Genomic DNA, 13,849 nt, shown 5'->3' with positions numbered 1-13,849 from the left:
TTTTTTTTTTTTCTTACCAGTTAAGCTAAACTATTGTTCAGTTTAAGAAGACTTCAAGGGATATTTTTGGTTTAATGTTGAAGATTATCTCAGGGCAATAGTTTCAGAGGTTTATCTACCCTTCATGGCCCCAGAAAGTCTATAGTCCATGAGAATTTGAAATTCTCTTCTGTATTTTCCCCCTTTTGATCAGGATTCTTCTATGAACTCTTTGATCATAATGTTCGGTAATGGTGGCTGGACACCATTCAGTTCTTCTGGCCTCATGGCAAAGGAGACTGTTGTTTGTAGAGACAGTCACACATTCCATATCCTCCTCCTGTTCCTGACTCTCCTTCTTCCTCTGTTGCTCCAGGTGAATAGAGACAATTGTTGTGCCTCAGATGGCCACTTGCAAGTGTTTTAAGACCCCAGGCACTATGCAGTGAACCAGGGATAGAACAGAAGCACTAAACACATTATTAAGCCAATTAATTGGGATGTCCCATGAGACCGTGACACTAAGCCTCCACACCAAGGAACCAAATCCCATGAGGTGTTTGGTTGTACATAAGCAGCTTCAGCAGCTACTCTTTTTTTTTTTTTTTTTATTGCTATAAATATATCTATAACACAACTTTTGCCAGTTCAACTTTTTACAGGTGTAAAACTTACTTAAAATAATTGCAATAATTGGCTGTATAACCTTACCTTTAATCAGTGCATTTTTCCCATCACTGAATCTCAGTACTCCATAAGCAATAATTCCCCTTTACCCCCTCCATTCCACCCCTGGTAACCATTAATAAATTTTGGTGTCCATACATTTGCATTTGTATATTCTTATGTTTTTATATAAGTGAAGTCATACAATATTTGTCCCTTTGTAATTGACTTATTTCACTCAGCATAATGTCCTCAAGCTCCATCCATACTACAGAACTATCAAGACTTCATTTCTCCTCCTGGCTGAGTATTATTCCATTGTATGTATGTACCACATTTTGTTTATCCATTCATCTGTTGATGGTCATTTAGGTTGTTTCCAACTTTTGGCTATTGTGAATAGTGCTGCAGGGAGCACTGGCATACAAGTCTCTGTTTGAGTCTCAGCTTTCATGTTAATTTGTCCATCTTGTTAGTGAAATCTCCGGGGCCGGCCAATCTTTATCCTAATGCAGCTACATGTAGTGACCTGAAGGATTCTCAGAGTGCCTTCTGAGGCCAAGCCATGTAACAACTATTGGCAAAGTACAGAGAAATTTCATTTTTTAAAATATGCTCACAGGTATTTCTTTTGAGCCTGTGGTGTAAAGTACAGGTAATCTTTATGGCTCTTTATTTTTTTTTTTAATAATTTTTATTGTGCTTTAACTGAAAGTTTACAAATTGAGTCAGTCTCTCATGCAAAAATGTATATACACCCTGCTATATTCTCCTAATTGCTGTCCCCGTAATGAGACAGCATACTCCTTCCCTCCACTTTTCTATTTTCATGTCAATTCAGCCAGCTTCTGACCCCCTGTACCCTCTCATCTCCCCTCCAGACAGGAGATGACAAAATATTCTCATGTGTCTACTTGGTCCAAGAAGCTTACTCTTCATCGGTATCATTTTCTATCTCATAGTCCAGTCCAATCCCTGTCTGAAGAGTTGGCTTTGGGAATGGTTCCTGTCTTGGGCTAACAGAAGGTCTGGGAACCATGACCTCCGGGGTCCTTCTAGTCTCAGTCAGAACATTAAGTCTGCTCTTTTTGTGAGTATTTGAGGTCTGCATCCCACTGCTCTCATGCTCCCTCGTGGGTTCTCTGTTGTGTTCCCTCTCAGGGCAATCATCAGTTGTACCCAGGCACCGTCTGGTTCTGCTGGTCTCAGGCTGATGTAGTCTCTGGTTTATATGGCCCTTGTTGTCTCTTGGGCTCACAAAGACCTTGTGTCTTTGGTGTTCTTCATTTTCCTTTGCTCCAGGTGGGTTGAAACCAGTTGATGCATCTTACATGGCTGGTTGCTAGCGTTTAAGACCCCAGACACCACTCTCCAAAGCAGGATGCAGAATGTTTTCTTAATAGATTTTATTATGCCAATTGACTTAGATGTCCCCTGAAACCATGGTCTCCAAACCCCCACCCCTGCTGGCCTTTGAAGCATTCAGATTATTCAGAAAACTTCTTTGCTTTTAGTTTAGTCCAGTTGTGCTGACTTCTCCTGTATTGTGTGTTGTCTTTCCCTTCACCTAAAGTACCTCTTATCTACTATCTCATTAGTGAAAACCCCTCTCTCTCCCTACCTACCTCCCCACTCTCGTAACCATCAAACAATATTTTCTTCTCTGTTTAAACTGATGCTCCAGTTCTTATAATAGTGGTTTTATACAATATTTGTCCTTTTGCAACTAATTTCACTCAGCCTAATGCCTTCCAGATTCCTCCATGTTAAGAAATGTTTCACAGATTCATCATTATAGTCCATTGTGTGAATATACCATAATTTATTGATCCATTCAAACGTTGATGGGCACTTTGGTTGCTTCCATCTTTTTGCTATTATAAACAGTGCTGAGGTGAACATGGGTGTGCATATATCTGTTCGTGTAAAGACTCTTGATTCTCTAGGATATATTCCAGGGAGTGGGATTGCTGAATTGTATAGTAATTCTAGATTTTTAAGGAAGGATCAAATCAATTTCCAAAGTGGTTGTATCATTTTACATTCCCACCAGCAATATATAAGTGTTCCAGTCTCTCCACAACCTCTCCAACATTTATTATTTCGTGTTTTTTGGATTAATGCCAGCCTTCTTGGAGTGATGGAATCTCATTGTAGTTTTAATTTGTATTTCTCTAATGGCTAATGATTGTGAGCATTTTGTCATGTATCCGTTAGCTTCCTGAATGTCTTCTGTAGTGACGTGCCTGTTCATATCCTTTGCACATTTTTTAATTGGGTCATTTGTCTTTTTGTAGTAGAGTTTTTGCAATATCATGTAAATTTTAGAGATCAGACGCTGATCAGAAATGTCATAGGTAAAACGTTTTTCCCAGTCTGTAGGTAATCTTTTTACTCTTTTGGTGAAGTCTTTGGATGAGCATAGGTGTTTGGTTTTTAGGATCTCTCAGTTATCTAGTTTCTCTTCTGCATTGTTAGTAATGTTTTGTATACTGTTTATGCCATGAATTAGGGCTCCTAACATTGTCCCTACTTTTTCTTCCATGATCTTTATTGTTTTAGATTTTCTACTTAGGTCTTTGATCCATTTTGTTAGTTTTTGTTCATAGTGTAAGGTATGGGCCTAGTTTCATTTTTTTTAAGATAGATATCCAGTTATGCCAGCACTATTTGTTTAAAAGACCATCTTTTCCCCATTTAACTGTTTTGGGGCCTTTGTCAGATATCAACTGCACATATGTGGATGGGTTTATGTCTGGATTCTCAATTCCGTTCCACTGGTCAATGCGTCTGTTGTTGTACCAGTACCAGGGTGTTTTGACTACTGTGGCAGTATAATACGCTCTAAAATCAGGCAGAGTAAGGCCTGACACTTTGTTCTTCACTGACAGTAATGCTTTACTTATCCGGGGCCTCTTTCCCTTCCATATGAAGTTGGTGATTTGTTTCTCCATCTTATTAAAGAATGTTGTTGGAATTTGGTTCGGAATTGCATTAAATCTATGGATCGCTTTTGGTAGAATAGACATTTTTACAATGTTAAGCCTTCCTATCCATGAGCAAGGTATATTTTTCCACTTATGCAGGTCTCTTTTGGTTTCTTGCAGCAGTGTTTTGTAGTTTTCTTTGCATAAGTCTTTTACATCTCTGCTAAGATTTATTCCTAAGTATTTTATCTTCTTTGGGGCTACTGTAAATGGTATTGATTTGATGATTTCCTCTTCGATGTTCTTTTTGTTGGTATAGAGGAATCCAACAGATTTTTGTATGTTTACCTTGTATCCTGATTCTCTGCTGCACTCTTCTATTAGTTTCAGTAGTTTTCTTGAGCATTCCTTAGGGTTTTCTGTGTATAAGATCATGTCATCTGCAAATAGAGATACTTTTACTTCTTCCTTGCTAATCTGGATGCCCTTTATTTCTTTATCTACCCTAATCGCTCTGGCTAGGATTTCCAGCACAGTGTTGAATAAGAATGGTGATAAAGGGCATTCTTGTCTGGTTCCCATTCTCAGTGGGAATGCTTTCAGATTCTCCTCCTTTAGGATGATGTTGGCTGTTGGCTTTGTATAAATGCCCTTTATTATATTGAGGAATTTTCCTTCTACTTCTATTTTGCTGAGAGTTTTTATCATGAATGAGTGTTGAACTTTGTCAAATGCCTTTTCTGCATCAATTGATAAAATCATGTGGTTCCTCTCTTTTGTTTCATTTATATGCTGGATTACATTAATTGTTTTTCTAATGTTGAACTATCCCTGCAAACCTGGTATGAATCCCACTTGGTCATGGTGAATTTTTTTTTTTTATATTTTGTTGAATTCTATTGGCTAGAATTTTGTTGAGGACTTGTACACCTAAGTTCATGAGGGATATAGGTCTATAATTTTCTTGTGGTTTTGTTATCAAGGATATGCTGGCTTCATAGAATGAGTTTGGGAGTATTCTGTCCTTTTTTTATGTTCTGAAATACCTTCAGTAGTAGTGGTGTTAACTCTTCTCTGAAAGTTTGATAGAGCTCTGTAGGGAAGCCATCACGGCCAGGGCTTTTTTTTATTGGGAGTTTCTGGATTACCTTTTCAATCTCTTCTTTTGTTATGGGTCTGTTTAGTTATTCTACCTCTGTTTGTGTTAATTTTAGGTAGGTAGTGTGTTTCTAGGAGTTCATCCATTTCTTCTAGGTTTTCAAATTTGTTAAAGTACAATTTTTAGTAGTAATCTGATTTGATTCTTTTAATTTCAGTTGGGTCTGTTGTAATATCGCCCATCTCATTTCTTATTCGGGTTATTTGCTTCCTTATCTGTTTTTCTTTTGTCAGTTTTGCCAGTGGTTTATCAGTTTTGTTAATTTTTTCAAAGAACTAGCTTTTGGTCTTGTTGCCTCTTTCAATTGTTTTTCTATTTCATTTAATTCTGCTTTAATTTTTATTATTTGTTTTCTTCTGGTGCCTGTGGCTTTCTTTTGTTGCTCTCTTTCTATTTGTTCAAGTTGTAGGGATAATTCTTTGATATTGGCCATTTCTTTTTGGATGTGTGTTTTTATTGATATAAATTAACCTCTGAGCGCTGCTTTCGCTGTGTCCCAAAGGTTCTGATAGGAAGTGTTTTTATTCTCATTGGATTCTGTGAATTTCTTTATTCTTTATTCCATCCTTAATGTCTCCTGTGACCCAGTCGTTTTTGAGCAGGGTATTGTACAGTTTCCAAGTATTTAATTTCTTTTCCCTGCTTTTCTGTTTCTGATTTCTACTTTTGTGACCGTATGATCAGAGAAGATGCTTTATAATATTTCGATGTTTTGGATTCTGCTGTGGCTTGCTTAATGACCTAATATATGGTCTATTCTAGAGAATGTTCCATGTGCATGAGAAAAGAAAGTATACTTGGCTCTCGTTGGGTGGAGTGTTCTATATACGCCTATGCGGTCAAGTTGGTTGATTGCAGCATTTAGATCGTCCGTGTCTTTATTGAGCTTCTTTCTGAATGTCCTGTCCTTCACCAAAAGTGGTGTGTTATAGTCTTCTACTGTAATTGTGGAGCTGTCCATCTCACTTTTCAGTGCTGTTAGAGTTTGTTTTATATATGTTGCAGCTCTGTCAATGGGTACATAAATATTTAATATGGTTATATCTTCTTGGTGTATTGTCCCTTTAATCATTATATAGTGTCCTTCCTTATCCTTTATGATGGGTTTCACTTTAAAGTCTATTTTGTCAGTAATTAATACTGGCACTCATGTTCTTTTTTGATTGTTGTTTGCTTGATATATTTTTTTCCATCCTTTGAGTTTTAGTTTGTTTGTGTCTGTAAGTCTAAGGTGTGTCTCTTGTGGACAGCATGTAGATGGATTATGTTTTTTTATCCATTCTGCCACTCTCTGTCTCTTTATGGGTGTATTTAGTCCATTTACATTCAGCATAATTATAGATAGGCATGAATTTAGTGCTATCATTTTGATATCTTTTTTTGTCTGCTGTTGAGTTTCTTTTTCCCACTTAATGTTTTGTGCTGACTAGTTCATCTTTATATATTGCCTTTTCCTCTTATTCATTGTTGTTGATTTTATGTCTGCTGAGCCTCTATATTTTTCCTGTATTTTATTTTGGTGAGTAGGGTAGTTAGTCTCCTTTGTTGTTACCTTAATAATTAACCCTGTTTTTCTAAGTTTAAACCTAGGTTTTATTTCTTTATATCGCCTTGTCTTCCTCTACATATGAAAGATCTGTGACTGCATTTCTTAGTCTCTTTTTATTGTTTTAATGCTGCCTTCTGTTATGTAATAACATCGCTACTTTTCTGTCATTAGCATTTTTTTAATCTTGATTTATTTTTGTGATTTCCCTGTCTAGGCTGACCTCTGATTGCTCTGTCCAGTGTTCTAGTCTTGAGTTGATACCTGATATTATTGATCTTCTAACCAAAGGATTCCCCTTAGTATTTCTTGTAGTTTTGATTTGGTTTTTACAATTTCCCTAAACTTCTGTCTATCTGGAAATGTCCTAATTTCACCTGAATATTTGAGAGACAGTTTTGCTTGATATATGAGTCTTAGCTGGCTGGCAGTTTTTTTCCTTGTTTTATATAAGCCGTCCCATTGCCTTCTTGCCTGTATGTTCCTGCCGAATAGTCCGAGCTTTTTCTTATTGACTGTCTTTTGTAGGTGACTGTTCATTTATCCATAGCCTCTCTTAAAATTTTCTCTTGACCTTTGATTTTGGCAAGTTTGATTATAATATGTCTTGGTGACTTTTTTTTTGAAATCTACCTTATGTGCAGTTTGATGAGCATCTTGGATAGGTATCTTGTCATCTTTCACGATATCGGGGAAGTTTTCTGCCAACATATCTTCAACAATTCTCTCTATATTTTCTGTTGTCTCTCCCTGTTCTGGAACTCCGATCACTCATAGATTATTTGTCTTGATAGAGTCCCACATGATTCTTAAGTTTTCTTCATTTTTTGAAATTCTTTTACCTGATTTTTCTTCAAATATATTGCTGCCAAGTGCTTTGTCTTCAAGCTCACCAGTTCTGCCTTCCACTTGCTCAGTTCTGCTCCCCTGACTTTCTAATGAGTTGTCCTGTTCTGGAATTTTATTGTTAATCTTCTGATTTTCTGATTGCTGTGTCTCTATGGATTTTTCCACCTTATTAAATTTTTCATTATGTTCTTGAATAAAGATTTTAATTTCTTCAACTACTTTATCTCTGTGTTCCTTGGCTTGTTCTGCGTATTGCCTTATTTCCTTCCTGATGTCTTGAAGGGTTCTGTATATTAATTTTTTGTATTTGGCCTCTGGTAATTCCAGGACTGCACTTTCATCTAGAGGATCCCTGGATTCTTTGTTTTGAGAGCTTGTTGAGGTGATCATGGTCTGTTTCTTTATGTGACTTGATATTGACTGTTGTCTTCAAGCCATTTATAAGGTATTGTATTAATTTATTTTATGTTTGCTTACTGTGTCGTAGCTTCTTGCTTTGTTTTGTTTTTATATGTCCAAATGGGTTGCTTGAGTGAGCTAGCTTGATTATTTTCACCTTGGGAGCTCTGACGTCCTGTCCCCAGATGGCTAGAGTTGTTATCAGGTATATCAGTCTAGGGGTCCATTCACTTTTCTTCTATGAATTCAGCTCAGGTTTCCAGGTAGCTAACCATCAGGTGTGTGGTACAGGCTCTGTCGTACAGTCTTAGAGGGTCAGGGGTGATTGGTGTAGGTTCTGGTATCTGGTGCAGCAGGAGGTCATGGTCTGAAGAAGGCAGGGGGCTGAAAATCATCCCCCAATGTCTATGAGGAAGGCGTGTCCCTATTCCCTAGAGCATACAGATGGGTACGTTCTACAGATGGACCATGGGCACCCAATGCTTTTGTTTGTAAGGACTGGGAGGTACTAGTTATCCTTGGACCCCTGTCACAGGTGGCTGGGTGACCTGAGTGGAGCCACCAGTCCTTAGGCCCCTGATATGGGTAGGTGAGGACCCTGTTTAATAGGCAAAGCAGTGTCAGATATAAAACTACCTCTTCACCGCACAGCCAATATGGTTGTAGTGTGCCAACGAGGGCCTGTTCTCCTGAAATAGGCCCACACAGGTTCATGCAGCTGGGAACATTATTCAAAGTCCACCGACCCTTGATGTCTGGACAGGACCTGCTTCTGTCCTGAGCTCTCCTGGTTAGTGGAGCTGGCACGTTATCTTTTCCCCCTCTTGTGAGTTGATTCCTGCTTCAAGGCCAGGAGGATGGCTCTGGGCGCTCAACAGGGCCTATCTCAGACCCAGGGAAATTAACAGCCACCGAAGCTGGCATGGGGGCTGGGGGTACGGTAAAATATATGCAAGTACTTAGCTTTTGTCAAGAGCGCTGTTCTTCTCTGGTTCTGGAGGTGTGAGTAGACTGTGCAGCTGGCTGCCTCTCCTGAGGAAACTGCGGCCGAACACTACCACAGCCTGTTGCAGCTGCTTCGAGAAGTGGTGCTTGAGGGATCATGGAGGTTCAGGTCTGGTAACTCCTCTCCACTTCTGAACTGTCTTCCTTCCCCCTGCCACTCAGTTCATTTTCTAACTTTGCCTTTGATGTTCAGGGCGCCTAGCTTGTCATAAATATAATCATTTCACTTGTTTTTTCAGGTCTTTGATGTAAAAGGGATCGCAGGAAGCGTCTGGGTATTCTGCCATCTTGGCCCTGTGTTGCAACTCTTTATTTTTACTGCTAATTGTCTGCTCTCCACTCTACATGCAGTTTACCATTTTGATCACTGCTCCAACTTTTGAGTGCTTTTCTAAGTCACACATTTGGCTCCTTCCACAATCATTTAATATCTGGGCAGCAGAGGAGAGTAATTCGTGGCTATAGCCAGGCTTCTTCGAGTATTCATGATTTTTGGTTTTATGTGTAGATTTGATGAGAAGAGGGCAGTGCAGCAACTGAGAGCATGTGGTGTCCTCGAAACTATTCGAATCAGTGCAGCAGGTTTCCCGTCACGGTAAGCCTGGCATTTTTAAATATGAGGGCTCCTAGTGGGAGGGTGCTGTAGTTCCTTAAATAAGCTGATATGAGTTTCTTTTTATAGGTGGACTTACCAAGAATTTTTCAGCCGCTACCGTGTCCTGATGAAGCAAAAAGATGTGCTGAATGACAGAATGCAAACATGCAAGAATGTGTTAGAGAAGCTGATACTGGTAGGAATGGTTTTAGCTTACCTTTATCTGAGCAGATGTTGGCCAAAGGCCTTGTAGTTCTGACTTTTGAAAGTCTTGGGGCTTCCATGTAAAATATCACTGATGTAGATTATCTGGGGAGTAAGGGTGGGGGTTTGGAGTACACTGTCTGAGGAGTCGAAGCTCACTGTGTTTAGGATACAAGGACTAGTGAGGATGATGGTCCAACATCAGCAAGCAGGATTACGAGGCCTGACCCAGACTTGAGAAATATTCTTATGAGTTTGATCATTATGAATAAATTTTTATCTAGTACGCACTTAACAGCCAGAATGCTCCTTAGAAGCAAGGATGATGAGACTACGTCTCACATACTTTGGACATGTTATCAGGAGGGATCCGTCCCTGGAGAAGGACATCATGCTTGGTAGAGTAGAGGGTCAACAAAAAAGAGGAAGGCCCTCAATGAGATGAATTGACACAGTGGCTGCAACAATGGGTTCAAGCCTAACGATTGTGACGATGGCACAGGATTGGGCAGTGTTCTGTTGTGCATGGGGTTGCTGTGAGTCAGAACCGACTCGATGGCACAGTACTTAAGTATAAAAAGAGCCCTGATGGCACAGTGTTTAAATGCTTAGGTGCTAACTGAAAGGAGTTCAGGGTTGGTGTGGAGTAGAGCTGAGGAGGGTGAGGTGGAGCTGGGACAAGGACAGAGAGAGGAGAAGAAAGAGAGTTGCTTTCTAGCTCTTTGTAGATCTCCAGCTAGGGTTCTTGTGTAAATTTTATTGACTTTGTATTGAAGTAATTGTAGTTTTTTACATATGTGGAGATTTCTGATTTTCTGGTTTCGTGTAGGAAGTAGGAGATACCTGCTTACAGTGTAAAGTGATTTTCTCTACTTAGAATTTCAGGTCAGTCATTATTATAAGAAAATCCAACTCTTCTTTTGGTATGGGAATGGTTAATAACTTGTATACTTCTAGATGAGGTGGATTACAATGTAACTGACCAGAAATAGCATGTGTTTCTGTGGTTACTGCTCATTTCTGATGAGGATCAGATGGCAATGAGCAATATAAAATATTTTTTAAAGGGAGTTTTGAAATTTGTAGAAGGATTTTACACAATATAGGGTTTTTTGTCTTCAAATACTGTTGATAAACCCAAAAGATGATTGCTGAGAAACTTAACTATTAATATGAATGCCCACAGTTTTTTGTTTTTGCTTTTTCTGTTTTGATTTGTGTGTGTGTGTGTGTGTGTGTGTGTGCGTGTTTCCTCCTATCTTATTCTTTATATTCACATTTTTGTCCTTCAGCTTTTTCATGGATTATACAGCCTGATGTAACCCTTACAGCCTGGGTCAGTCTGAGGGAGTGTCAGCATCTCCATTTCCTTAAGATGTTTAAAATACAAACAAGCAAATAATAACTGCCTATGACCCACAACTGAGTTTTTGGCCTCATATAATAATTCCAGGTAGAATAATTCTGGAAAATAACTCTTAAACTTCAATTTTCCTTTAAATCCCTCTAGTTTGCTCAACTTGCATAGGATCAAAAATCTGGCTCCAATAATTAATTGCGATGTAGCTCAAGTTTTAGTTAATAGATTCATGCCTTCACTGATTCTGCTTTTAGTCATTTTTATCTCTTCTAAATTTTTATTTATATGACATTATTTCTACTTCTGAGTATACGATTTCTTCCGACAATAGGACAAGGACAAATACCAGTTTGGTAAGACCAAGATCTTTTTCCGTGCCGGTCAAGTAGCCTATCTAGAAAAATTGAGGACAGACAAGCTGAGGGCTGCCTGCATCTGGATCCAGAAGACGATTCGGGGGTGGCTGCTGCGGAAGAAGTACTTGCGCATGCGGAAGGCAGCCATTACTGTGCAGAGATACGTGCGAGGCTATCAGGCTCGGTGGTAAGTCCACTGTGGCTTACAGCCCTCAAGATTATGTTGCCCATATAACTTATTGTCCAACCTGGAACAGTTTTGAGTTGTCACCCTACTTCACCCCTTCTTAATTTCAAGAGCTAACAAATTGACTCACAAAACCGTTAAATAGAATAAAATTGCACTCAGTCTTAGGAATGATTCCAATTCGTTCTCAGAAAAAAAGATGAAAGCAGCAACTCAAAAAGAGACTTGAATACCAGTGTTCATTGCAGCACCATTCACAATAGCCAAAAAGTAGAAACAACCTAAATGTCCATCAGCAGGTGAACGGATAAAATGTGGTACATACATACAGTGGAATACTACTCAGCCAATAGGAAAAGTGAAGTCTTAATACATGCTGCAGTATGGAAGGAGCTTGAAAAGATTATGCTGAGTGAAATAAGCTAATCACAAAAGACAGATACCGTATGACCTCACTTATATAAAAAGACAAGAATAGGCAAGTGTATACAGAACAAAGTTTATTAGGGGTTACCAGGGATGGAAAGGACAGAGAAAAGGGGGGTTAATGGTGATGGAAAAATCACATCGATTGAGGGCAGGGTTGCACAGCCAATTATTGTAATTGCTGTCAATAAGCTGTACACCTGCAAAAACTTGAGCTGGCAAAAAAAAAAAAAGAAGAAATTACTGCCTACTCATGTCCTCAGTGTTCTTTATTTTTTTGTACTTGAAGAAATTATGTGTAAATTAAGCAGGAGTTTTGGGAAGCTGTTAGCTGAGAAGATCCAGAAGAGACTTGCACTAGATGTGATTACATATTAGGATAATTGCAATTTATGCATATTGGCAGAAATTAATGATTAATTTATACCCAAACAGATTAAGGAAAAAAATATTGTACATGAATGATGGCTAGATTTAAGAAAGCTGGTGATACAGTAATATAGGATTATTGTACACATCTGGAGTACTATGTAAAGGGGACATAGCCTGGGATAATAGAAGGAACACCATCCTACAAAGAATAAACTTTTCTGGGCTTTACTTTCTTTATCATAAAATGTGGATAATATGGGACATCCCACTTTTCAGGGCTACAGAAGCTCAAATGAGATAGTGAATGTAAAAATACTTTGGGAAGCTATAAATTCCTATGCAAATAGAAAAAACAAAAACAAAACCCATTGCAATCGAGTCGATTCTGACTCATAGTGACCCTATAGGACAGAGTAGAACTGTCCTACACAGTTTCTAAGGAGTTGCTGGTGGATTCAAACTGCCGACCTTTTGGTTAGCAGCTGTAACACTTAACTACTTTGCCACCAGGGTTTCCATGAAAATATAAATACGTATAAATTTTGATTTAATGTACATGACACTCTAAGTCTCTACGAAATGTATTCCTGGGGTTTTTTGTTTACTAACAATCGTCATTGTTTACTTTGGCCAGCTATGCTACGTTTCTTCGCAGAACCAAGGCAGCAACCATCATTCAGAAGTATTGGCGCATGTATGTGGCCTGCAGGATGTACAAGATTAGACGAGCTGCCACTATCGTTCTTCAGTCTTATTTGCGAGGCTACCTGGCTAGAAATAGGTATCGCAAGGTGAGATATTATTTTCCAACTTCATTTATTCATTCCATCAATATTAATCAAATCTCTGTGCAACGAACCGCAGGGGTACCATGGACATAGGAGCCATATGGATACAACCAATGGTTAAAATAAATATTTAATAATAAAATACATGTATTAACGAGATAATGTAAAATAAAATTTACCTCCTTTTTTCCTTGTCTGGGTAGTTTGAAAAAGTATATTAGCGTCCTGTGACTGCTATAACAAACTACCACAAACTTGGTGGCGTAAAACAACAGAAATTTATTCTCACAGTTCTAGAGGCCGGAAGTTCAAAATCAGTATCACTGTCCTGAAATTAAGGTGCAGGCAGTGGCGTGTTCACCCTGGAGGCTCTAGGAAAGAATCCGCTCTTTGCCTCTTCCAGCTTCTTATGGCTGCCAGCATCCCTGGGCTTGTGGCCTCATCACTCCAGTTTTTGCCTCTTTCTTTACATCACCTTCTCCTTTGTGTATCTGATTTCTCCTATTCTGTCTGTCTCTTATAAGAACACTTGTTAGGGTATTTAGGCCCACCCATATATTTTAGGATAATCTCCCCATCTCAGGATCTTTAATCAAATCAGATCTGCAAAGACCTTGCAGATGTGTAAAAGAACATTTAAAGGTTCCAGGGATTAGGACTTGGTATCTTTGGGGGCCGTTATTTAGCCTCCCATGGTGAGCTTTGAATAGGAAGACTGTATGACAGATGGGTGGGAAGTTGTTCCAAGAATGAGACAACCTTGAAAGAATTTACTGTGGTAAAAGGAAATAAATTACAACATTAGGTAGTTAAAATTGTTTTGCCTAGGATATGCTACTCCAGCAATTGTGACCAATAATCTTTTTAGTTAGCAGTAATCAACATGATTTTCCATATGAATCTTAATCATCAGCTGTGACAGGGTATGACTCCAGTTGATGAAAGCCTTTTCTTTCTTTCCTTTTGGCAAGGTTTTGCATCTTGCCTGTGGAATATGTTCATAACAAACCATAAACATGCAGTCTGGATTT

The 13,849-nt window shown here is 38.7% G+C and overlaps 1 protein-coding gene across 4 annotated transcripts in view; it reads left to right on the top strand.

Annotated features, from left to right (window-relative positions):
• Positions 1-13,849, top strand: part of MYO5A (myosin VA) — a 264,645-nt gene that overhangs the window by 160,261 nt on the left and 90,535 nt on the right. For all 4 annotated transcript variants that reach the window (XM_049904982.1, XM_049904981.1, XM_049904980.1 and 1 more), the window contains exons 17-20: positions 9,039-9,125; positions 9,213-9,321; positions 11,021-11,232; positions 12,665-12,821. In XM_049904982.1, the coding sequence (XP_049760939.1) occupies positions 9,039-9,125; positions 9,213-9,321; positions 11,021-11,232; positions 12,665-12,821 (565 nt within the window). The remainder of the gene's footprint in view (positions 1-9,038; positions 9,126-9,212; positions 9,322-11,020; positions 11,233-12,664; positions 12,822-13,849) is intronic.

The sequence above is a fragment of the Elephas maximus genome, chromosome 12 (genome assembly GCF_024166365.1).
Source record: "Elephas maximus indicus isolate mEleMax1 chromosome 12, mEleMax1 primary haplotype, whole genome shotgun sequence".
NCBI classification, from domain to species: Eukaryota; Metazoa; Chordata; class Mammalia; order Proboscidea; family Elephantidae; genus Elephas; species Elephas maximus.
This window is presented reverse-complemented; position numbering and strand designations above follow the sequence as displayed.